This window comes from Rhinolophus hipposideros (assembly GCF_964194185.1).
Source record: "Rhinolophus hipposideros genome assembly, contig: HAP1_SCAFFOLD_185, whole genome shotgun sequence".
Taxonomy (NCBI): Eukaryota; Metazoa; Chordata; class Mammalia; order Chiroptera; family Rhinolophidae; genus Rhinolophus; species Rhinolophus hipposideros.
Window position 1 is genome coordinate 99,503 of NW_027669413.1, and position 25,532 is coordinate 125,034.

The 25,532-nt window shown below is 42.8% G+C and overlaps 1 protein-coding gene across 2 annotated transcripts in view; it reads right to left on the reverse strand.

Annotated features, from left to right (window-relative positions):
- LOC308495604 (ankyrin repeat domain-containing protein 26-like) overlaps positions 1-25,532 on the reverse strand; it is a 37,693-nt gene that overhangs the window by 8,152 nt on the left and 4,009 nt on the right. For both annotated transcript variants that reach the window (XM_081080572.1, XM_081080571.1), the window contains exons 3-4: positions 7,651-7,856; positions 6,203-6,428 (exon numbers count right to left, since the gene is read on the reverse strand). In XM_081080572.1, the coding sequence (XP_080936698.1) occupies positions 6,203-6,428; positions 7,651-7,856 (432 nt within the window). The remainder of the gene's footprint in view (positions 1-6,202; positions 6,429-7,650; positions 7,857-25,532) is intronic.

Sequence of the window (25,532 nt, forward strand, 5' to 3'; positions counted from 1 at the left end):
CATCGGGCATCTATAGCCCAAGAAAGGATCTTCTGCTCAACACACTACGATTCCTTAAAAGACCACGCATCTGTAAAAGGGAAGGAGGGTGCACTGGATGTGAAAGGGAGGCAGGATGGAGGAAAGCACAGGGACAGCCCACAGCTGCAGTTCCAGGGGGACAAGGCTGAGCCTGAAGCCCCAGCAAAGGCAGTGGCGGTGGAGGGGACGGGGTGCAGCTCCCACATCACTGCCCAGGGGAGGCTAAGCGGGGCAGCAGCAGCATCCCCCCACCCCTCTCCAGATGCAGCAGTGCTGGCACCACCAGGGACCAGTAGCAGCAGCAGAAACAATTCTCCAGTCTCACGACCACACACAGTGCTACCAGTAGACATAGGGAACCAGGTAGCAGCGCAGCGGGCTCAAGAACACGCTCCCCTCAACCACCCACTTCCCCCACCTGCGTGGTGGTGGTGACCAGAGACCCTGGAGACCTGGATACAGTTGCAACACCCATCTCCCTGGTCACCCAGGCTTGGACTCCCACCCCCACAGCTAAGCCCCCGCCCCTGGACCTCCCATACTCAAGGAGCACCTGTGGGAGAAAACAGAAACTATACTCTTGTACCATCTACTAAAAACAAAAGAAAGACCCCTAATTATATACCTGTTTAATTGTTCAAATCGAAATGTACCTACATAAGAAAGTATTCACTACTTCAAATGGGCCTGTAGAGGAACAAGCCACTCAGCAGCATGAAGAAGCAATGTGACATGGTTAACACTGAGAGAAGATGACACTTCTCCAGAAACCAAGTCAAAGTTACGGAAGATTGTGATCTCTGTGACCGAGATTTCAAAACAGCAGTCATGCTCTCTGCTCATCACACAGGGCAGCTAAGAGACTTGTAGGAGGATGACTTGAAGGTGGGCAAACTGGGCGAGCAGGGGAAGTGGGAAGGGAGACGTGGCCCGCATCCATGGCTGCGGAGATGCAGGTGGTGCCAGGACAGAACAGAGACCACAGGAGCCAGGAGGTGGGCTCTTTCCCTGTGTCCCACAGCTCATCTCCCTGCTCAGAGAGCAGCATATCCAGAGTTTGAGGCAGTCACCTCACTGAGACCTCCAGCTGGGCCCTAGGTGGGACAAAGGAAGTAAGCACCATACCTGGGCCCCTCCCCCGACTCTCCCAATCCTACCCCCACCCTTCCAGAGACTCACGCTGGCCCCTGATCTGAGGAGTAGTGTCAGATTACAGAGGACCCATAGTGCTCAGGATCTGGGAGGACCCGGTTTGTAGCTACTGCGACCCAGGGAAGAAGCTGGGAAGTGTGTGACACTGCTGGGCTGAGAGAGAGAAGACTCCTCCATCCCCAGTCCCCACCTTCTCTGACCTGCCCAGGGCAGGGCAATTACAACTGTGGAGACATGCCCAGGGGTTAGCAGTAGGCAGCAGTCGCAGCTCTGGGCTTTCAGCAGCTCAGAAATCTCCCACCACACACGCACACATGCACGCACGCACACACACACGGAAGGAGTGACCTAAGACTCAGGAGACCTGGGCACAGGGCTGGTTGTGTTACTCTCAGTGCGCATATGTGCAGGCAAGAGCAGAAACTGCACTGACTTTGTAGAAACTACCATCCACACCCGATAGCCCCACTCATCTACATCTGCCGTCCCAGGGTCACTCTGGGCACCAGGTGACCGGCTCTGCCTGAACAATACACAGAGGACTCTCTGGTACAGCAGAGGACGGCCTGGAGATTACTTGGTGGGCTTAAGCCAAGACTGGCGCTGCGTTTTTTGTTTTGTTTTGTTTTTGTATCTTTGATATTTTTGCCTGTGTTGAGTGTGGGTTACTGGTTGTTTTCACACGTGAGTGTATTTGGTTTTGACTTTGTTGTTGCTGTTGTGCTTGGTGATTGGCTTTGTTCTGAAATTGCCCTACACCAGGGCCCAGCCCAAGAGTCACAAGATTCGACACCTCCTGACACCAACTCCAGACCCAACCAGAGTATTATTGGGTTTGACCTACAAGTGACACACCCAGAGGGAATTCTCTACAGGCACAAGAGCCCATAGAGGCCAAGTCTAATCGGAGTGGTCCACCCTCACGCAGCAGATCATCCACCGAGGGCAGAGCTAAGTCTCACAACTAGGCAGCCTAGGATCAACCCCACCTACTGACCAGCCAAAAGCAATGGAAGTTCAACTTTACACAGCACAATATACACAACACCAGGGTCACCTTTGGAGCACACGCACAGGAGAATAGGGAAGTGGTGCAAGTCAGATATAAAGGACACACACTACATAAGATAACCCAGCAAAGACCGAGCATCCTAGGGGATCTACCTAATACATCGAAGCAAACACGGAGAGTCAACCAGAATGGGGAAACAAAGAAACATGTCCCAAATAAAAGAACAGAAGAAACCTCCAGAATTGGAACCAAATGAAATAGAAGTTAACCAACCTATCAGAGACAGAGTTCAGAACACTGAGGATAAGAATGTTTAAAGAGCTTAGTGACGACATAAAGAAGGATAGAGAAATCATAATGAACAACCAGTTAGAACTAAAGAATACAACAAGTGAAATAAAGCACACGCTTGAAGGAATTACCAGTGGGTTAGATGAGTCAGAGAATCGAATCAGCGACTCAGAAGACAAGTTAACAGTGAACACACAAGCGGAACAAAAATAAATCCACGCCTATATGGCCATTTAATCTACGACAATGGAAGCAAGAATTTACGGTGAGGTAAGGACAGTCTTTTCAATAAATGGTGCTGGGAAACCTGGACAGACACATGCAAAAAGATGAAGCTGGACCACCTCCTTACACCATATACAAGAATAAATTGAAAATGGGTCAAAAACTTAAATGTAACATCTGATACCATAAAACTCCTAGAAGACAATATAGGAAGCAACTTTACATATATTACCCGGAGTAAGATTTTTACTGATACATCCCCTTGGGCAAGGGAAGCAACAGAAAAAATAAACATATGGGATTACATCAAACTAAACATTTTTTTCACAGTAAAGGAAACCATCATTACAACAAAAAAGGGTCCTACTGAATGGGAGAAGATATCTGCCATTGACATATCCAAACTTTATTAAAAAACTCACTCAACTCAGCTCCGAAAAACAATCAACCCAATTAAAAAATGGGCAGAGGACATGAAGAGACATTTTTCTAAAGAGGACATACAGATGGCAAACAGACATATGAAGAAATGCTCAACCTCACTAACCATCAGAGAAATGCAAATAAAAACCACAATGAGATACCACCTCACTCCAGTCAAAATGGCTATTATCAATAAATCAACAAACAACAAATGCTGGCGCGGATGTGGAGAAAAGGGAACGCTACTGCACTGTTGGTGGGACTGCAGATTGGTGCAGCCACTATGGAAAACAGTATGCAGGTATCTCAAAAATCTGACACTGGAACTACCTTATGACCCAGCAATTCCACTCCTAGGCATGGATCCGGAGAAATCCAAAACTCTAATTCAAAAAAATGTATGCACCCCTATGTTTATTGCAGCTCTATACACAATAGCCAAGACATGGAAACAATCAAAATGCCCATCGGTAGAGGACTGGATTAAGAAACTGTGGTACATTTATACAATGGAGTATTACGCAGCCATAAAGAAGAAGGAAATCTTACCATTTGCAACAATATGGATGGACCTAGAGAACATTACGTTAAGTGAAATAAGTCAGACAGAGAAAGACAATACCTTATGATCTCACTTATATGTGGAATCTAAAGAAAACAATAAATGAGTGAACTAATCAGAAACAGTCTCAGAGACACAGAGAAAAAACTGAAGGTTGCTAGATGGGAGCGGGGTGGGGATAAGGGGGAAGGTGAGGGGATTACAAAGCACAATCGATAACCCCAAGATTGCTATGGCGATACGAAAGTCAATTTGGTGAATGTAATCAATAATGTAAAAATTTTGTAGGGTATCTGATTACACTTGTCTCATTAGGGAGAGCACCTCAGAGATGATGTAGATGCCTGACAACTGCACTGTACACCGGAAGCTGAAGCTGAACAATAATGAATGTTAATGTTAACTACAATTGTTATACACACACACACATATACATGTATGTATATATATTTTTACAAGAAGTAGAGTACAGCCTGAGGGATAGAGGCAGTGGAAATGTAATGGCTGTATGTGATGTCAGAGGGGTCGTTGATGAGGGGAGAGGGGTCATCATTATGTGAGGCATACAAATTATAAATGTGTAACTATTACATTGTTTTGTACACCTGAAACTAATAATAAAAAAGAGTTAAAAATAATAATACTCATTCACTGAAAAAAAAGAAGACACCCAGAACTAGTTTCTGCACAGTAAAACAAACAAACAAACAAAAAATAGCACTTCTTGATGACTTTCAGGCACATATATAACACCTGTCAATCAGCAATCTGGCCATCAGCTTAAAATAACCCAGTTCAACACAGTCGAGTCATGCCAAAGAGAAACAGGGCTGAGCTATTTTCAGCTGTAGCCCCAGCAAGAAGCTGAGTATATTATATACTATATTATATAAAATACTATATGTCAATAGTCAAAAGACATACAGTATTTACTTCTAGGGCCAAAGATTAGCACGAACCAGGAAAAGCTTGTTCACCTGAAACTAACGACATACATTATACTTCACTTAATTTTTCAAATACAAAGGAGATAACAGACTCTCTGCCACATATTATAAACTCCCCCATGAAAGAATTATTATTTCGTTATCCTTTTTATGCCTACTGCTGCCTAGAGGAAAAAAATCAAACTCACTTAAAGCCCTCCTCAATTTGACCTCCACTAACCGTTTTAAACTGATTTTCTATATTGTATGCTGCATATAAATTAGACCAATTGTTCCGAGCAGATGATTTGTGCTTTCCTTCCTGTATTCTCCACGTTGCTTAAATGTAATAAACATTTTGGAGGGTAAAACAAAACAAAGTAACAGCATGAAGAATGTCACTGAGATATAACAACACTCACAGGCAGTTCAATGAGTTCAGGAGTAAAATTAATGACCCGGAGGAGAACTTTATCAAAGAGATGGAAACTATGACACAGAACCGAACAGAACTCCTGCTGGTCAAGAACTCAAGAATGAGTATTTTTAACAACCACGTCACACGAAGAAGACGAGTTGTGATTTAAAGTCTCCCTAGCACTGCCACCTTACTCATCAATTACCCAAATGCTGTCAAGACATATAGACATAAGTGAACTTCATTTTAAAAATTCAATTATTTGCTTAATGTCCCTATTTAGAATATGTACAACTGTGAAGCAACTCATTTTAAAACACTGAAATAGGTAGTGCTACGAATAAAATAAAAATTAAGGATATACTCTCTTGTTAGAAGATAACTTTAACCATAAAAACAGAGACTAATCTTTTTTCAGTATTATAAGTTTGCCGAATTAATAAAAAGGATTATATCTGTTTCATTTAATAATAAACATCCATTTGTGGTTAGGTGTTTGGCCGGCCATCATTCACTTACGCTTAGGGGAAGAAAAACTGGGATGCACAAAACTTTAAAATTTTTATGAATCATCTCCAACTAAAACCAATTAAGAAGCCAAAGCATCTCAAAGCATACCATTGGTTATTAGGCAATGATATTTAACATCTGTAATAAAATTTAAAGGCAAATTTTCAAGCATTTTAAATGTATCACTTTAGTTACATTTATTAAATAATAATAAATAACTCTTAACACATGAGAGCTCTAGGGACTTAAAAAAAAGATTGTAAAATTTCTATCTCCTTTCTATGCATATTAGCACACATATTATGCCTTTTACTTCGTGTGCATTAGTCAATGAAACAACTCAAAATTTCATCAACGACAAACAAAGAAACAAAAACTCATAGACACAGACAACACTTAGAGGGTGAGGGGGGAGAGAGAGAGGTAGAAGAGGGAAAAGGGGGTCAAATACATGGCGATGGAAGGAGAACTGACTCGGGATGGTGAACACACAGTGAAATATATACATGATGTATTATGGAAATGTACACTTGAAACCCATATGATTTCACTAACCAATATCACCCCAATGAATATATAAGACAAAACAAAACAATATTATATCAAATAAATAAAAAAGAAAGAAATCTGAAATGCAAGGGAAAGAAGCTAATATAACGAACCTTGGGACAGTAATACCCCATGATGTCATTTGAAGCCCGTGCGGTTGACTTAGCAATCACCAAATTTTCTCTTGGAGCAGGATTTCCACTGAGGAGTAACTCAGTATTCAAACTTCCAACACATGGTGGCTCAAGGACTCCCCTCCTAAGAGCAGTGCTGAGAAACTCCTTCGGCTGTTCCTTTGCGCGAAGATGGGTTCTAGCCTCTGCCAGTCTTTCATTAGCACTGTGAAGATTGTAAGACACAAAGCTTTGAATGTTATTTTTCCTGAATGACTTGCATTTTTTTCAAGTTGCCATAATAAATAGTAAAAGAAATTTCCCATTAAACAGCATTTTAACATTGAAAATTCGTCAGGGCAGACCTACCATGCACAAGGATAGGTTTCAAATTATCCTAAACAAGCACATATGTTTCTATGGGGACACCAGACTAAGAAGAAATTCAAAGTAGGGAGGGGAGGAAACGGGCTATCAGTGACATCCACGGCTTCACAGATAATACTTGCTGCCTTCTGCAATGGCTGAACCAATAAGATTCTTGAGGATTGCCATGAGACATACATAGCAAACGAGTTTAGAATTTTTTAAAAATCCCACCAAGATATTTTCAAGCCTTTGCTGTCACCGCCCTTGGGTAACGCCCTCATTACCCTGAGGAAATTAACCATTTGGGACTGAGGTGTCATGTAGAACAACAGCCTCTGGGGGAGAAGGAGGGAGCCTGGTTGGTGATCCTACTGAATGAAACCGCTCCGCAGGCATGTAGCTTATAATATAACACTGTGACCAAGGCGCTGGGCGTGGGCTCTGCGCTTTCTGTCTTCCACACACCCCCTCAGGCTCACCACCTTATCTTTTTAGCCACTTCTTGGGTTATACTACCCTCACCCCTACGTTGTTAACCCTCTGCTATATTTCACATATATGCCTTTGTGGACATCAGAAAGACTAGAAAGAAGAGCTTGTCTGAAAGCGACCTCTAGAGATAATAACACAGAGCACAATGGAGACAGTACATGTACCAAGTGCCAGAATATGCAGAGTACTTAACCCTTTGGGTTTAAGTTGTTATCTTATAATAAATAGTTACCTCATTAAAAACTATTTAGGGGAATTCTGACAAGAAATTTTATAAAAAATAGCGTTGTCTAAATCATAAAGTTTCAAAAACACTTTGCTTAAAGACTGGTAGATCAGATTAACTCTATGAAAACCGCGAGAAGGAAAAATACAATCATGTAAAACCAAAAATGGGGAGAGATGCAAATGTCCTGAACTAACTAACATTTTAAAAGTAATTTATTCACTAACATCATTTTCCAAAATTATACTATTTAGTAAGCTTTCATTTACTATCAATCTCGGGAATATGCCTGGATAAAAATTATACTTCAGAGGCAAATTAATGAGCTCGATTGATTTTCTCTGACTTTATTTGGACTTACTTGTTTAGTTTGTTTTCCAATGATGTGATAAGTTTTAATGCCTCTAGGTAGAGGTGTTCATATTCTTCCAATTCTATTTCATGAGAAGTTTTCACTTTGGAGAGTTCAGATACCAGATATTTAATTCTGAGTATGTCCATGTCACTTACGGAAGCGCCATCATGGTCATTTAACGGGTGTACGTTTTTTTGAGATGCTGCTTGTTCCTAAAGCCAACAGAAAGGATACGTTTTAAAATTAAATATAAACTGAATAATTACAGTCTATTTGTATTCTTTAGTTTTAAGTCAATGATTTGGAGGGCAATTTAAATGAAAAAAAAAGCTGAAGTTTAAAATATTTACCATCAATACGGAATGAAATAGATCTGAATCATGAAAATATTTTGAATCATCTCATCTAACTATTCCAATAAGAGAATCAATTTTAAAAATTGAACAATATGACTTAATAATCTAAGAATATGGTGCATTTTATTTTCTTTATTTCCTAATAGTCTCGTTTTATATCAATTGGTCTTAAAAATCAAATGATTTTTCAGAAAGAACAAATCTCAAAGATCAACTGAGTGACAATAATGATGGGAACTGAAATATTAAGAAGGAGAAGCAAATACCACCTTAGTTCCAGAAATCTAAAAAAAATAAAATAAAAACAACTGCCGTTAAGGGGAGTTGAAGAATCACATACACTATGCATATCGAAAACGTAATTTGCAGCAAAATGAATTAAGGCGTGTTAAAAATCAATGAATTAACCTGTAAAAATAGATTTAAAAACTTTTTCTACTACATCCTGTCTTGCTCAGTCTTCAATATCCCAGAATTTACTGTGTTCTGCTTCACTCTTTTTTACCACATTCGTGACTATATGAATTTTGAGGTTTAATAATTTTTATCTCCACTCTTTTTATTCTCACTTTTTCACATGACTTTTGTACTCCTTTCATAGATAATAACTCTTGTTTAAGATTGATTTTCTTCAATAAGCTATAGATACCTTTTTATAAAAAAACTTTTTAAAACAAATTTTTTTTTTATAACTGGGGAACACTGTTTTTTCCAGGACCCATCAGCTCCCTGTCAAGTAACAGTTTCCAATCTAGTTGTGGGATGCGCAGCTCAGCTCCAAGTCAAATTGTTCTCTTCAATCTACTAGTTATGGAGGGTACAGCTCACTGACCCATGCGGGAATCGAACCGGCAACCTTGGCGTTATGAGCACTGCGCTCTAACCACTGAACCAACGGCCGGCCGCCCACTGGGGGCTCAGCTCCAAGCTCCAGCCATTGTTTTCAACCTAGTTGTGGAGGGTGTAGCTAACTGGTCCATGTGGGAATCGAACCAGCGACCTTGGTTACCAAGGATTGGAACCAGCACGATTCTCTAACCATGGAGCCAACTGGCCACCCCACAGATGGAGACATTCTGAAGATGCAGTTTCCAGTTTTGCTTTGAGAGCATCATTCTGAATGAGTAAGATAGTATGATTTGGTTACGAAGGAAGTTGACTGAGAATAGTCTAACCCCAAACCAGTATCAACTTGTGAAATAAACTCAGTTGCCATAAAATGTCATCCATACTGTAGTAGAGTCTTAGAATGTGGAAACTTGAATTACTCAGAATGAAGAACAAAGAGAAAAGCACCAGGAGACTCAAAAATGTATCCTTTATTGTCATCGACTTTGCCACACAACATCTGTACTTGATTTACTACGATTTCCTGAATGATTGGTTCATGTTTTTCTTCTATAAAATGACTGTAAGTCACCTCTGAGTTGATAGTCTCTCACCTGTTCCCCATTTTAACTCTCCGTAATTTCTTACGAAGTTGTAGGGAGTTACGAGTAACTCATCTTGAGATAGTTAGGCCTCCGTCAGCTACAAATGTTTCATGGTAATTTGAATTGCTTTCAAGAAGAAATGATTCCCAAGGTTAAGGAGAAATCACATCTCACACTGTGAATGTTTAGTGAGATGATCGCTACATTTTTTCAACAACAAAAAAGTGTCTTAATTCGATAATGCTATCTTGTAATCCTCTCTTTCCACAATATACAAGAACATCCTAAACAGCAATAATAACAACAAATCTGCTGGAATTTCAGTGATACTGAGTTGGGTAGAACTACTTTCCTGTAGATACAATGCTTATTTGGTAAGATGAGGTGAGTGGATGGATGTAGTGTTTTTAAAACATGGCTACAAATTCTTGACATTTCTCCATGAAATTCCCTCCCTTTTAATATGTGCTGGCCTTAGGATGTAACTGGATTCTAGTGCATGGAATAGGGCAGAACTGCTGTGAGAATGCTATGCCTGCGGCAGAAAATGTGATACAGCTTCCATCTGACTTTCTCTCGGGAAGCTCACCCTGAGAACCCAGCCACCATGTTGTGCAGATGAAGAAGCCCAGGACACACAGTGAGGCCTCCTACAGATGCTCGCGCTGAGACGGCCCCAGTGGGCGTCCCGGCCAAAACCCCGCTTCAACTGCTACACGTGTGTGTAACAGCCTTTAGATGATTCTCATTCGCAGCTTCATGGCAACGCAGCTGATGCCAAGTGGAACAGAAATGAGCTAGTCTCACTGAGCTTCACTCAACTGCATTACTGGTGAACAAAACAGATGCTGTTTTGAGCCACTAGCTTTTGAGTTGGTTTCTTGAGCAGCAATGAACAACTGGCATTGATACTGATATTCAAAATGGTGTGAGGCCACAAAGAAAAGCAATCTAAAACCTGTAGGAGTGCCTTTCCACCAGGAGGTAGGTGGAACCCGAAAGGATGTGGAGAAGAATGAGAACGACACCCACAAGAGCATCCAAGAGACGGTTATTGGGGGCTTGCGGGCCCCTAAAGAGGCTGGCCACAAAGACTTCTCAGCTAGTGAAGAAAATGAGTCTGAAATCCGGATAAAAGGGGACTCTTGCTGTGAAGTAACCAAGTAAAACCCATGAGATACATGAGCTAACGAAAGACTGTGAACTGTAAAGGAACCAGGACTTATTGTGTTCAAATGTGTTTCCCATTTACAGCCTCTCCCACATGCCCTGTTGTCAAATCATGCTAAAATGAAGAAATGGCTTCTGAGTGAAGATCAAATTCGCTGTGCTCCCAGGAAGACATGATCTACGGATGAGGACAAGACTGTAAAGCCTTCCTCAAGACTTCCAAAGAGTGAAGGTGGGGCCTTAAATTCCTGGAAGGCTTTTCAGAGGAAAAGAATTTTAAAGGCATGGTCCTACAACAGCTACAGGAAGCCCAAGAGCTTATCTCAAAACGATGTATGACGGTGGCTTTTCTAATGGCACGAACCCCAATAAACTCTCACGCAACTCCAAGTTTTTAGGATAATCAAGTAGCAAAAAACCACCTTGTTACCTTGGACTAATAAAAACCAAGAGAGTGAAAAATAGAGGAGGCCTGTGGGTCTTAGACATTTGGGTGGAGGAATGACGCTGAGGGAAGAGCTGCAAGCACAGGTCATTTCTTATGAAAAGGACAGAACAAAGAGCTCACAGGGGACAGCAAAGGGCCATGGAGAAGCATTGGCATGATTAGGACTAAGTCCTAATCAAAGAACGGACAGCACACATCAGGCTGTATTTCAGAATTGCTATGTACTAACGTGCCTTCCACTTTCTATTTCTGCAGGGGAAACTTCAGCAGTCGAGCAGAATGTTGGGTGTGTGGGTGGTAGATAACTTGTCTCTTCCTTTCTCATGTTTTCATATTGAAAGGAATTGTCCTCAAGGGGCTTTATCCTAGAAACCAAAACCCAGGCCCTTCATCCCCATTTGCACCAGACTAAGATGGTAAAATCTTAGATTCGAACCTGAGCCTGATGCCATTAAATTGAGACTTGTGGCGAGTATTGTGTAGGGATGAGTGTATTTTCCATGTGGGGGGAATGTAAAGAATTGTGGCCAGTGGACAGATCAAGGTGGTTTTTAAATGTGTCCGTAAATTTTGAAATATTCATTGCATAAAACCACTAGAATATGGGTCAACATTAGTGACTGGCTCCTAATGAACAGAATATGTTGAAAGACATTTCGTGTGAATTCCAAGACTCCTTCACAAAGGGCAACACAACTGTTGGTTATGTCTCTGAGGATCTGAACCTTGGAATCCAGCCCCGTGTTGTGGGGAGGCTCGGGCCACAATGCGAGCCGGGTGTTCAGGTGTAGGTCTTCCTGCTGTCTGCCCCAAACAAATCTTTTACTTGTTTCTGATTGATTAATTACTTCCTGAATTTTAACAACTGTACTCTTGAAATGTTTTCTTTGGATGGGATAAAATATTTATTCCATTAATTATATATGAAGCTAAAGGTACAACTATGCATCTCAATGTGTTTCTGAGAATGTAGGATCTATGCCAAGAACAAGATTGGCACCAGTGTTTCAGAAAAGAACCGGGTCAAACAGAATCTACTTTTCAATTGCAAGATGATGGATTAGAGAGATTTCTAAAGAGGAAAGCAGATGGTCCAGGTTTCATCTTCTCCTTCCTAGACAGTGAAATCTATGGAAGAGGCTATGGATTAGGAGATAGACAAAATGAAGAAAGTTGTCCACCAAGTATCAGATCCTATTACCGACATTTGATGGAAATGGGAGTGAAAGGGAGGCACTGGGTTAAAGATTAATGTTTGAATGAAGAAAACAAAAGGAATGAGTCGACTTTGTAAGCCTAATATCCCATCATGTCATAAGGTCACCAAGGTCTGCGGGCCACAGGCTCCATCCAGAAGCAAAACATCTCCACAGAAGTGGAATTAAAGATATTCCCCTACATTGACATTTTATTATTCCATAAGGCATCTGGTAATATGCAAGATGACTGGGGAAGCGTTCTCATAACATTTGATTTGGTAATGGCGTAAGGACAGATCTATAGACCAATAAATTGGAAAAGATGATCCAAAAATTAACCCTCATATATATAGTCAAGTGAATTTTGACAAGGGTGCCGAAAAATCCAGTTGGGCATGAACAGTCTTTTGAACTAACGATACTGGGTCTACTGGATATCCTCATGCAAAAGAAAAATTAAACCTCTACATCATACCATATATAAAATTATTTCAAAAGGTAAAAGCTAAAACTATAAAAGCTTTGAAGAAGCTTCATGTCTCCATGACTGGAGTTGGCAATTGTGTCTTAGATATGACAGTACCAAACAAAAGTAGATAACTGGACTTCATTAAAATAAAAAAAAAAACTCTATGCTTTAAAGGACACCATTGAAAAACTAAAAAGGCAAGCTAATGAAAGGGAGAAATATTTGAAAATCCTATATCTGATAAGCGATTTGTATCTAGGATATATAAAGAATTCTTACAATTCAATAAGACAAAGACAAACCAATTTTAATGGGCAATGGAATTGAATAATCAGTTCTTCAAAGAAGTTATACAAATGGACAATAAGCATGTGAAAAGATAGCTCAGCATCATTAGTCATCAGAAAATACATCAAAACCACAATATGGAGCAGAGAGTTCACTAGTGGTTCCCTAGGGCTAGGAAGAGTGGGAAGGGCAGACGGGCACACGGTGAAGGCTAACAGCACACAGATACTTTCCAGGGTGATGAAAATGTTGTAAAACTGATTGTGATGATGACTGCATAAAGCTTTGAATACACTAATGTGGGAAACCGTGCTGAATTGCTAGCAGATGTTATTTTGTGAAATGTTGAACGTTTGACTTCCTTGAGTGGTTTGTGCTCCCAGCAAGGCAAAACTTGCTACTCTGAGAACACAGAACCAGACAAGGTCAGGAAGTGTGGAGCTGGCCAAAAAACAAGCCCTTGTGTATTCCAACATTGTAACTATTAGATTGCAGACAGTTCTGTTACTTTTTTGAGGCCCAGAGTATATAAGCTGCAAAAATAAACTTGGGGTGAGTCATTCTACTTAGAACTGAGGCATTCTACTTAGAACTGCATCAGTCTACTTAGAATTGCCTGCCCCCCCTCCCCCCCCCCCATCCCATCTTTGTCTCTCTTCTTTTTTCTCAATCCTCACTCCCTACTTCAGGGACTGTTAGTCTCGTCGGCAGGCACCGACAAGTGGCGCCCGAACAGGGACCTGAATACTGGGGATAAAGTGAAGGACACCGCAAGGAGCTGAGACGCGTCACATAAGGTAAGGGGTGCGGTGAGATACCACAGTCGGGAGTAAAAAATCATGGGACAGGGTAAAAGCAGAATGTCTTTTACTCAAATGTTAAAAAGTGTGCTAAACGGACTGGACCCCCAAGATGAGGAGGGCCTAGATGAGGAAGGCCTAGAGGAAGCCGGTCCTCGATATCATGACCCTGAAGATTATAATGGGGTGGTTCAGACAGAAACAGGTGCTAAGACAGGACATCTGAATCCTCTCCAGGCAGAGATTGATGGATTGCAGTCAGCAATTGCCTCCCTCTCTGTGCAGGTGCAGATGGTACAATCGAGGCAGGCAGAACAGACTTGCCCTCGTGATTCTCCTCTGCGTAAGGTTTTGCAAACCGCCTGCAAGTTAGGGGAAGATACTGGAGATTCTGGGTTGGCATTTCCAGTGATAGAAAGACAGGACGCACAAGGAAATCCTGTCCGAGACCATGTGCCTTTTGCATTCAAAAGTTTAAAAGAATTAAAAATGGCATGTTCTCAATATGGTCCTAATGCCCCGTTCACCCAGGCCCTGCTAGAATCACTAGCTACAGAAGCCCTGCCGCCTAGTGATTGGAAGCAACTTGCTAGGGCTTGCTTATCAGGAGGGGACTATATCTTATGGCAGTCTGACTTTGCAGAATTCTGTCAGAGTACTGCAGAGATAAATCAGACACAAAACATTCCTATCTCCTTTGATATGTTGGCAGGTGAAGGACCTTATAGAGACTTGCAAACACAATTAAGTTTTGACCCGGCTGCTTATGCACAAACAAGTGCTGCCGCCAGGCGTGCATGGAAAAATTTTCCTATGCCTGGAAAACGTTCTGAGGACCTCTCTAAAATTATCCAGGGGCCTGATGAGACTTTTCCAAGACTTCCTTTCGCGATTAATGCAGGCGGCTGGAAGAATTCTGGGAGACTCAGATGCCAGCATGCTGTTAGTTAAATAGCTCGCTTTTGAGAATGCTAATTCTGCATGCCAGGCTGCATTATGACCTTACAAAAATAAGAGTGACTTGTCAGATTATGTCTGGTTGTGCTCAAAAATAGGACCTTCTTATACACAGGGTCTTGCAATGGCCGCTGCTTTGCAAGGAAAGACTGTTAGAGAAATGTTATTCCAACAACAACAACAAAAGAAAATAAAGGGACAGGGCATCTGTTTTGGGTGTGGACAGCCGGGCCATATGATCAAAAACTTCCCTAATAAACAAGGTCAGCCTCAAAGGAAGGAGGGCCCAAAACAACCTGGATTATGCCCAAAATGTAAGAGAGGTAAACACTGGGCCAATGCATGTAAATCTAAGAGGGATGCCTCCGGTAATCCTCTTCTTCCAGGAAACAGGAAGAGGGGCCAGCCCCAGGCCCCGCAACAATGCTATGGGGCGCTGCCGCAGTTGGTCCCCCACCAGGGAAATCCATTCAGGAACTCTTCCCAGCAACCCCAGGCAGCGCAGGATTGGACCTCAGTAGCGCCGCCTACACAGTACTAACACCTGAGATGGGAATGCGAGCTATTCCTACAGGGGTCTTTGGGCCTCTGCCTCCACAGACTGTGGGACTCATCCTAGGAAGGAGTAGTATTACCATGAAAGGGATATTGGTTGCTCCGGGAGTTGTGGATATGGATTATACAGGAGAGATCAAGATTATGACACATTCGCCTGGAGGCACTTCAGTGATCCCTAAGGGCCCACGCATAGCACAATCATTGTTAATTCCACATGTCAAACCGGGTAAAACAGCAGGCCGTAAATCCCGAGGCGACGCGGGCCTTGGTTCATCAGATGCTTATTGGGTCCAGGCCATTCACCACCAGGCCAGAATTACCACTATCCATTAATGGCCGTTCCTTCATGGGCCTTTTAGACACGGGGGCCGATGTCTCTGTTTTAACTGCAGATCAGTGGCCTAGCCACTGGCCAAAGCAGCAAACACTAACCCAGTTACAAGGCATAGGACAATCTCAGTCACCAGAACAGAGCAGTGATATATTGTTGTGGAAAGATCAAGAGGGACATGAAGGATCCTTTCAACCATACATAGTGGCAGGATTGCCTGTCAATCTATGGGGCAGACATGTCATGAGTCAGATGGGAGTTTACCTGTACAGCCCTAATCAACAGGTCACTATGATGATGTTCGATCAGGGACATCTGCCTAGAGATGGCTCAGGTCCCTCTGGACAAGGGAGAAAAGAGCCTATCTTTCCCTCGCCCTTACCACAAAGAGCTGGCTTGGGATATTTTTAACGGGGGTCACTACTCCTCCTGTACCCCATGCAGATGCTATCACTTGGAAAAGCGACACACCTGTTTGGGTAGAACAGTGGCCCCTATCATCAGAAAAGATACAGGCTGCAAGGTTGCTGGAACAGGAGCAACTCGATAAGGGACATACAGCACTTTCTAACTCTCCATGGAACTCTCCCATATTTGTAATTAAGAAAAAATCAGGTAAATGGAGGTTGTTACAAGATTGGAGAAAAATAAATGAGACTATGGAGCTCATGGGGGCTTTACAACCAGGATTGCCTAATCCTTCTGCTATACCCCAAAACACATATAAGATAATCCTGGCTTTAAAGGATTGTTTTTATACCATACCATTGTGCCCCAAGGACTGTAAAAGGTTTGCTTCAACTAACTTACAAGAACCTATGAAGAGATATCAATGGCTGGTGCTGCCTCAAGGTATGGCTAATAGCCCTACTCTATGTCAAGAATGTGTGCCAGCAGCGTTAGAGTCTACCCCGTCTCCCCACATACAATCCTTAATCACACTCTTTGTTCTAAATTTTTTAAACCTGGATGCGCGTGGCAGATCTGCCGCAGATCGCTTCTGGCATCCTAACACTCAACAAGATTATGCCCAAGTGAGATGGCAGGATCCAGTTATTAACCAGTGGCATGGGCCAGACCCAGTCCTAATTTGGGGACGAGGGCATGTTTGTGTTTATTCACAGGACAAAGGAGGTGCGCGGTGGCTGCCTGAGAGGTTGGTGCGGCTTGCTGATGAGCGTCTTCAAGATCCTGCTGGTTGCACAGATCCCTCAGGGTGAGACATACTGGGCATATGTTCCTGACCCTCCCATGCTACACCCCACTGTGTGGAACGGGCCTGAAGTCATTGGTGGGACAAATGACACTAGGCTATTAGGACATCCATTCGCTCCTGCCATCCTACAAGCTGTTGGATTCAATCATAGCGGCTTGGGCTTAGGACTCCTCATATGCTTCACAAAGACTGTCAATGTTACCGGATGTTTCCGTGTGGGCAACCAGACAAGTCACGGAGACAACCAAGGACAGAGTGTCACATTCCATCAGCCAGCAGGATGGAAAAACATCAGGGATAAAAACCCACCTCCACAACAAGCCCATGGTCCTTGCGGTGAGGAGAACAGAAAAAACAACAGATCCATCATTTGGAGACAGTATACCTCCCGGCCCCCAAGACATATTTGGAAACTAGTGGGAGCAGTGGATACAGTGACTATGAGTATGGACGAGGGACAAGGCAAGGTAGAAGGCAATACCACTGCTTGTGTCAAGGCTCCGTATGTGCTTATGATTGGTAATTCTAACATCACCCCTATTGACAGGGTCCAGTTTAATGTATCTTGTATACAGTGTAACCTAAGTAATAGCATCAATTGGTCAAATGACAAAAGTAGAGCTATAGTTCTCCACCGATCATCTTTCATTATGGTACCTGTTAACATTTCAGGTCCTTGGTACTCGGACCTCAGAGGAGAATTCCCCTCCTTTCTAGCTCTGTTCCATTTGCTACTGCCTTTTGTAATAATCTTTGTTGGTGTTCTTCTATTCATGTGTTTTACTCCGTTGCTCAGAAAGATAATACTCAAGGGCTTCATCAATCTCCAAACAAATGTTCATGAGTTGAGATTATCTGCCCAGGTTCACCGTGTCACTGACACCCGTGTATAAAGCCCCTACAATGGGTCGGCAGCCAAAGACGGGTAAGGATTTGGTAAGAATGTACATAACCTAAGACAGGAACCGTTCGCTAGAGGGATGGTCTCCTATGATGGGTAAATGGACATATCTGTACCAACCACCTAAGCCAGGCGCGCGACCCTTGTGTTAATTTTATATATATATATATATATATATATATATATATATATATATATATATATATATATATATATATATAACAAAGAAGGGGGACCTGTGGGAAACCGTGCTGAAGTGCTAGCAGGTGTTGTTTTGTGAAATGTTGAACCTTTGACTTCCTTGAGTGGTTTGTGCTCCCAGCAAGGCAAAACTTGCTACTTTGAGAACACAGAACTAGACAAGGTCAGGAAGTGTGCAGCTGGCCAAAAAACAGGCCCTTGTGTATTACCTTTATTGTAACTACTAGATTGCAGACAGTTCTGTTACTTTTTGATGCCCAGAGTATATAAGCTGCAAAAATAAACTTGGACTGAGGCATTCTACTTAGAACTGCAGCAGTCAACTTAGAACTGCGGCAGTCAACTTAGAACTGCGGCAGTCTACTTAGAATTGCCTGCCCTCCCGATCCCATCTTTGTCTCTCTTCTTTTTTCTCAATCCTCACTCCCCACTTCAGGGAGTGTTCGTCTCATCGGCAGGCACCGACAGGGGAAGACAAATTTGTTTTCCAATATTTGCATAACACTTTTTTTTGTGAATGGCCTGATAGAAAGGGCTTATAACGTGAATAATGTGACAACAACATCACCAGACAGACCGTGTAAAATCAATAACTAAATACCATAGGAAGGGAAAAGACTTTCATGAAACAGTTTTAAGTTATTGTTAATCAACAATATAAAATGTAAATCACATTTTTACACGACTTGAATTGAGGAACTACCAACGTAGCATTATTATTATTTTCCCCCAAAACAGCTCTTTTCTTAAATATTTACTTCAGCACTTTCTATCGTGTTTCCCCGAAAATAAGATGTAGCTGGACCATCAGCTCTAATGCGACCTTTGGAGCAAAAATTAATATAAGACCCGGTCTTATTTTAACATAATATAAGAACGGGTCTTATGTAATATAAAATAATATCAGACCAGGTCTTATACTAATTTTTGCTCCAAAAGACACATTAGAGATGATGGTCCAGCTATGTCTTATTTTCGGGGAAACACGGTATGTTTATTTCTAGGTGAGGAGTGTGTTCAGATGGTGGAAGTAGCTTGAAGTCCAACATGAATAAGGACAACATTTCTGCAGTCTTATTTATACTTTCCATTTATCAAATATATAGAAAGGTGAGAAAATTATACACAAAAAATGTATCAGCAAACTTTAATTCAAAGGATTTCAACTAGAAGGATTTTCTCATTACTGGCAGTTCTCACTAGACTACGTCTCGGAGAAAGCTCAGGTTCCACTGGGGACACCCATGGGATAGCACAGCTTAGGAGTCTGCATCCCTCCTTTAGCTAGGTAGCTCTACACGTCTCTGCTTTGGTTTGTTTTGTGTTAATTGGGGACTACTGAGGAACAGTTTGCTTTTCCTAGATGTCAAATTGTTCTTTTTTTCAATCTAGTTGTGGATTGTACATCTCACTGGCCAATGTGGGACTTGAACCGGTTACCTTGGTGTTATGGGCACCTCGCTCCAACCACTGAGCCAACAGGCTCCCCACCAGCAGCCCTATTCCAAGCTCAACCCATTGCTTCTCACGGGTCTATGTGGGAATCGAACTGTCAACCTTGGTGTTATGAGCACAGTGCTCCAACCACTGGGCCAACCGGCTGCCCACCATGGTTCATCTCCAAGTTCAAGCCATTGTTTTCAATCTAGCGGTGGAGGGCGCAGTTCACTGGCTCATGTGGGAATCGAACCCACAACCTTGTTGTTAAGAACTTGCACTCTAACCAACTGAGGCAACTGGCCACCCTTGGTCTCTGTTTTTATATACCGTGTTTCCCCGAAAATAAGACCTAGCTAGACAATCAGCTCTAATGCATTTTGGAACAAAAATTAATTAAGACCCGGTCTTATTTTACTATGATATAAGACCGCGTATGATATATGATATGATGTGACGTGATGTGACCGGATCTTACATTAATTTTTGTTCCAAAAGACACATTAGAGCTGATTGTCCGGCTAGGTCTTATTTTTGGGTAAACAGAGTCATTAAACAAAAAAAATTTTCTCAAAGAACGGTACTATTCTTTGATAAAAAGAATATTTTTCAGGTCTGAAAGTCACTGATTTAGTGAAAGTCCCTAATTTTGCATAAGAGGCAACCAAGACTCACAGAGATTATATAGGTCACCTGAGGTCACCAAACCAAGGAGCTGCGGGCCAGGAATGGGATAAGTCTCCCTATTGAGGCTAGCCTGCTATGCCAGCTACTACCTCATATTCCGGAAAATTCCATCAATTTCTGAGTACAACTCAAAGAATATGAATATGTAAAACTTTGTCATGTAGCTCAATAATGTTAAAGCATGAGAAACAAAATAGTAGCTTTCTAACTCAAGTATTATCTTTAAAGTCATTAATAAAAATAAAGACAGATTAATATCACAAGTCCTATTAACAGAAGTCAAACACACTCAATTTATAAAGCATAAACATTTCTAAACACAGAAAAGGGAACTTGAAGGAGAAAATCATGAGTTAAAGAAAGCAAACTCAAGTTGAGGAAATTCTTCCTTAAAATGACTTGTCTTTTCCTCAGAATCAAATTTGGCTGACCAATATAAACCAACACAGGTAATATTCATGGTGGGGGTTAAATATAGCGAAATGGGAAACACAAAACAGATTTCTCTTTACCATCTAGTGCACTTGTGTCCAACCTCACATCATCACAACTGCATCATCAGTCTTTCCAGTGTTCCCTAGTGATTTGGGACACTTATCTCTGGATCTCGACAGAGTGGGGCTTTTCCATCTCTTATTCAGCCCTGCATGATTGGGCAACCCAACGCCTCACAAGGGAACAACGTTGGCCTTGGAATGAGGGCATTGACTTTAACATAAACAATTTTCCAATTTATGAGGAAATACTGAAAACTAAACACCTCTTTCCTACCAAAAAATAATTAAAGGAAAAATGTCCACAAGCATATTCTCTCTCATTGCTCCTGCCTTTACACTCTTTCATCTTCTGATTTCTGTGGTGAAACCACTGAGAACATTTTAATTGTGCATCATGCTTAAGAATTTACAGAAGCGTTGGCCATTCACTTTCTTTTTGTACCCAGTCCTTCCTCCAGGTTCACCTCTTTGAAGGACTTGGACTCCATTTAGCCGAAGGGCTGTCCGAAAATCCTTGGCTTTGTTCTCCTATGATTTATTAAGGGGAAGCTAAATGAAAACACAAGGTTGGAGCTCCATTTAGAACAGGCCTGTGCTATGTTTCTCTGCATTAAGAAGGCCACAGTTGTTAGATGGGTGGGGGGGAGGGGGTTGGAGATGGGGGGAAGGGTGAAGGGATTGGGGGGCGGTTGGTGACCACAGGATGGCCTCAGGGTCTTTTAAGAATTACTTTGGGGAACTTACTCAATAGTGTTTGGGGATTTTGTTGGGTGTCCAATGGACATGTGTCCTGTTTGGGAGACCACCTCAGGGATGCGGTGGATGCTTGGTCATGGCATTGTACACCAGAGACTGGACATTAATGAATGCCAACTATAATTTTATGTGTATAATGTGATGGCTCGGTGTGAGGTCGGGGTGGTGGTGGATGGGGAAAGGGGGGTTCACGTTGTGAGGGATGTAAAAATAAAATAAAACTAAAAAAAAAAAAAGGAGGCCACAAAACACCATCAAAACCACAAACCACCTTGCATTGATCAAAATGGATATTCTTTGGAATGATGTAAACATCATGTCAAGAGAGACAACCCCTTTCTATCTCCACGATATCTACAACTCATCGGGCATCTATAGCCCAAGAAAGGATCTTCTGCTCAACACACTACGATTCCTTAAAAGACCACGCATCTGTAAAAGGGAAGGAGGGTGCACTGGATGTGAAAGGGAGGCAGGATGGAGGAAAGCACAGGGACAGCCCACAGCTGCAGTTCCAGGGGGACAAGGCTGAGCCTGAAGCCCCAGCAAAGGCAGTGGCGGTGGAGGGGACGGGGTGCAGCTCCCACATCACTGCCCAGGGGAGGCTAAGCGGGGCAGCAGCAGCATCCCCCCACCCCTCTCCAGATGCAGCAGTGCTGGCACCACCAGGGACCAGTAGCAGCAGCAGAAACAATTCTCCAGGCTCACGACCACACACAGTGCTACCAGTAGACCTAGGGAACCAGGTAGCAGCGCAGCGGGCTCAAGAACAGGCCTCCTCAACCACCCACTACCCCCACCTGCGTGGTGGTGGTGACCAGAGACCCTGGAGACCCGGATACAGTTGCAACACCCATCTCCCTGGTCACCCAGGCTTGGACTCCCACACCCACAGCTAAGCCCCCGCCCCTGGAACCCCCATACTCAAGGAGCACCTGTGGGAGAAAACAGAAACTACACTCTTGTACCATCTACTGAAAACAAAAGAAAGACCCCTAATTATATACCTGTTTAATTGTTCAAATCGAAATGTACCTACATAAGAAAGTATTCACTACTTCAAATGTGCCTGTAGAGGAACAAGCCACTCAGCAGCATGAAGAAGCAAGGTGACATGGTTAACACTGAGAGAAGATGACACTTCTCCAGAAACCAAGTCAAAGTCACGGAAGATTGTGATCTCTGTGACCGCGATTTCAAAACAGCAGTCATGCCCTCTGCTCATCACACAGGGCAGCTAAGAGACTTGGAGGAGGATGACGTGAAGGTGGGCAAACTGGGCGAGCAGGGGAAGTGGGAAGGGAGACGTGGCCCGCATCCATGGCTGCGGAGGCGCAGGTGGTCCCCGGACAGAACAGAGACCACAAGAGCCAGGAGGTGGGCTCTTTCCCTGTGTCCCACAGCTCATCTCCCTGCTCAGAGAGCAGCATATCCAGAGTTTGAGGCAGTCACCTCACTGAGACCTCCAGCTGGGCCCTAGGTAGGACAAAGGAAGTAAGCACCATACCTGGGCCCCTCCCCCGACTCTCCCAATCCTACCCCCACCCTTCCAGAGACTCACGCTGACCCCTGATCTGAGGAGTAGTGTCAGATTACAGAGGACCCATAGTGCTCAGGATCTGGGAGGACCCGGTTTGTAGCTACTGCGACCCAGGGAAGAAGCTGGGAAGTGTGTGACACTGCTGGGCTGAGAGAGAGAAGACTCCTCCATCCCCAGTCCCCACCTTCTCTGACCTGCCCAGGGCAGGGCAATTACAACTGTGGAGACATGCCCAGGGGTTAGCAGTAGGCAGCAGTCGCAGCTCTGGGCTTTCAGCAGCTCAGAAATCTCCCACCACACACGCACACATGCACGCACGCACACACACACGGAAGGAGTGACCTAAGACTCAGGAGACCTGGGCACAGGGCTGGTTGTGTTACTCTCAGTGCGCATATGTGCAGGCAAGAGCAGAAACTGCACTGACTTTGTAGAAACTACCATCCAGACCCAATAGCCCCACTCATCTACATCTGCCATCCCAGGGTCACTCTGGGCACCAGGTGACCGGCTCTGCCTGAACAATACACAGAGGACTCTCTGGTACAGCAGAGGACGGCCTGGAGATTACTTGGTGGGCTTAAGCCAAGACTGGCGCTGGGTTTTTTTTTTGTTTTGTTTTTGTATCTTTGATATTTTTGCCTGTGTTGAGTGTGGGTTACTGGTTGTTTTCACACGTGAGTGTATTTGGTTTTGACTTTGTTGTTGCTGTTGTGCTTGGTGATTGGCTTTGTTCTGAAATTGCCCTACACCAGGGCCCAGCCCAAGAGTCACAAGATTCGACACCTCCTGACACCAACTCCAGACCCAACCAGAGTATTATTGGGTTTGACCTACAAGTGACACACCCAGAGGGAATTCTCTACAGGCACAAGAGCCCATAGAGGCCAAGTCTAATCGGAGTGGTCCACCCTCACGCAGCAGATCATCCACCGAGGGCAGAGCTAAGTCTCACAACTAGGCAGCCTAGGATCAACCCCACCTACTGACCAGCCAAAAGCAATGGAAGTTCAACTTTACACAGCACAATATACACAACACCAGGGTCACCTTTGGAGCACACGCACAGGAGAATAGGGAAGTGGTGCAAGTCAGATATAAAGGACACACACTACATAAGATAAGCCAGCAAAGACCGAGAATCCTAGGGGATCTACCTAATACATCGAAGCAAACACGGAGAGTCAACCAGAATGGGGAAACAAAGAAACATGTCCCAAATAAAAGAACAGAAGAAACCTCCAGAATTGGAACCAAATGAAATAGAAGTAACCAACCTATCAGAGACAGAGTTCAGAACACTGACGATAAGAATGTTTAAAGAGCTTAGTGACGACATAAAGAAGGATAGAGAAATCATAATGAACAACCAGTTAGAACTAAAGAATACAACAAGTGAAATAAAGCACACGCTTGAAGGAATTACCAGTGGGTTAGATGAGTCAGAGAATCGAATCAGCGACTCAGAAGACAAGTTAACAGTGAACACACAAGCGGAACAAAAATAAATCCACGCCTATATGGCCATTTAATCTACGACAATGGAAGCAAGAATTTACGGTGAGGTAAAGACAGTCTTTTCAATAAATGGTGCTGGGAAACCTGGACAGACACATGCAAAAAGATGAAGCTGGACCACCTCCTTACACCATATACAAGAATAAATTGAAAATGGGTCAAAAACTTAAATGTAACATCTGATACCATAAAACTCCTAGAAGACAATATAGGAAGCAACTTTACATATATGACCCGGAGTAAGATTTTTACTGATACATCATCCCCTTGGGCTAGGGAAGTAACAGAAAAAATAAACATATGGGATTACATCAAACTAAACATTTTTTTCACAGTAAAGGAAATCATCATTACAACAAAAAAGGGTCCTACTGAATGGGAGAAGATATCTGCCATTGATATATCCAAACTTTATTAAAAAACTCACTCAACTCAGCTCCGAAAAAACAATCAAACCAATTAAAAAATGGGCAGAGGACATGAAGAGACATTTTTCTAAAGAGGACATACAGATGGCAAACAGACATATGAAGAAATGCTCAACCTCACTAACCATCAGAGAAATGCAAATAAAAACCACATTGAGATACCACCTCACCCCAGTCAAAATGGTTATCGTCAATAGATCAACAAACAACAAGCGCTGGTGAGGATGTGGAGAAAAGGGAACCCTTGTGCACTGTTGGTGGGACTGCAGATTGCTGCAGCCACTATGGAAAACAGTATGGAGGTATCTCAAAAATCTGAGAATGGAACTACCTTATGACCCAGCAATTCCACTCCTAGGCATCGATCCGGAGAAATCCAAAACTCTAATTCAAAAAAATGTATGCACCCCTATGTTTATTGCAGCTCTATACACAATAGCCAAGATATGGAAACAATCAAAATGCCCATCGGTAGAGGACTGGATTAAGAAACTGTGGTACATTTATACAATGGAGTATTACGCAGCCATAAAGAAGAAGGAAATCTTACCATTTGCAACAATATGGATGGACCTAGAGGACATTATGTTAAGTGAAATAAGTCAGACAGAGAAAGACAAATACCTTATGATCTCACTTATATGTGGAATCTAAAGAAAACAATAAATGAGTGAACTAATCAGAAACAGTCTCAGAGA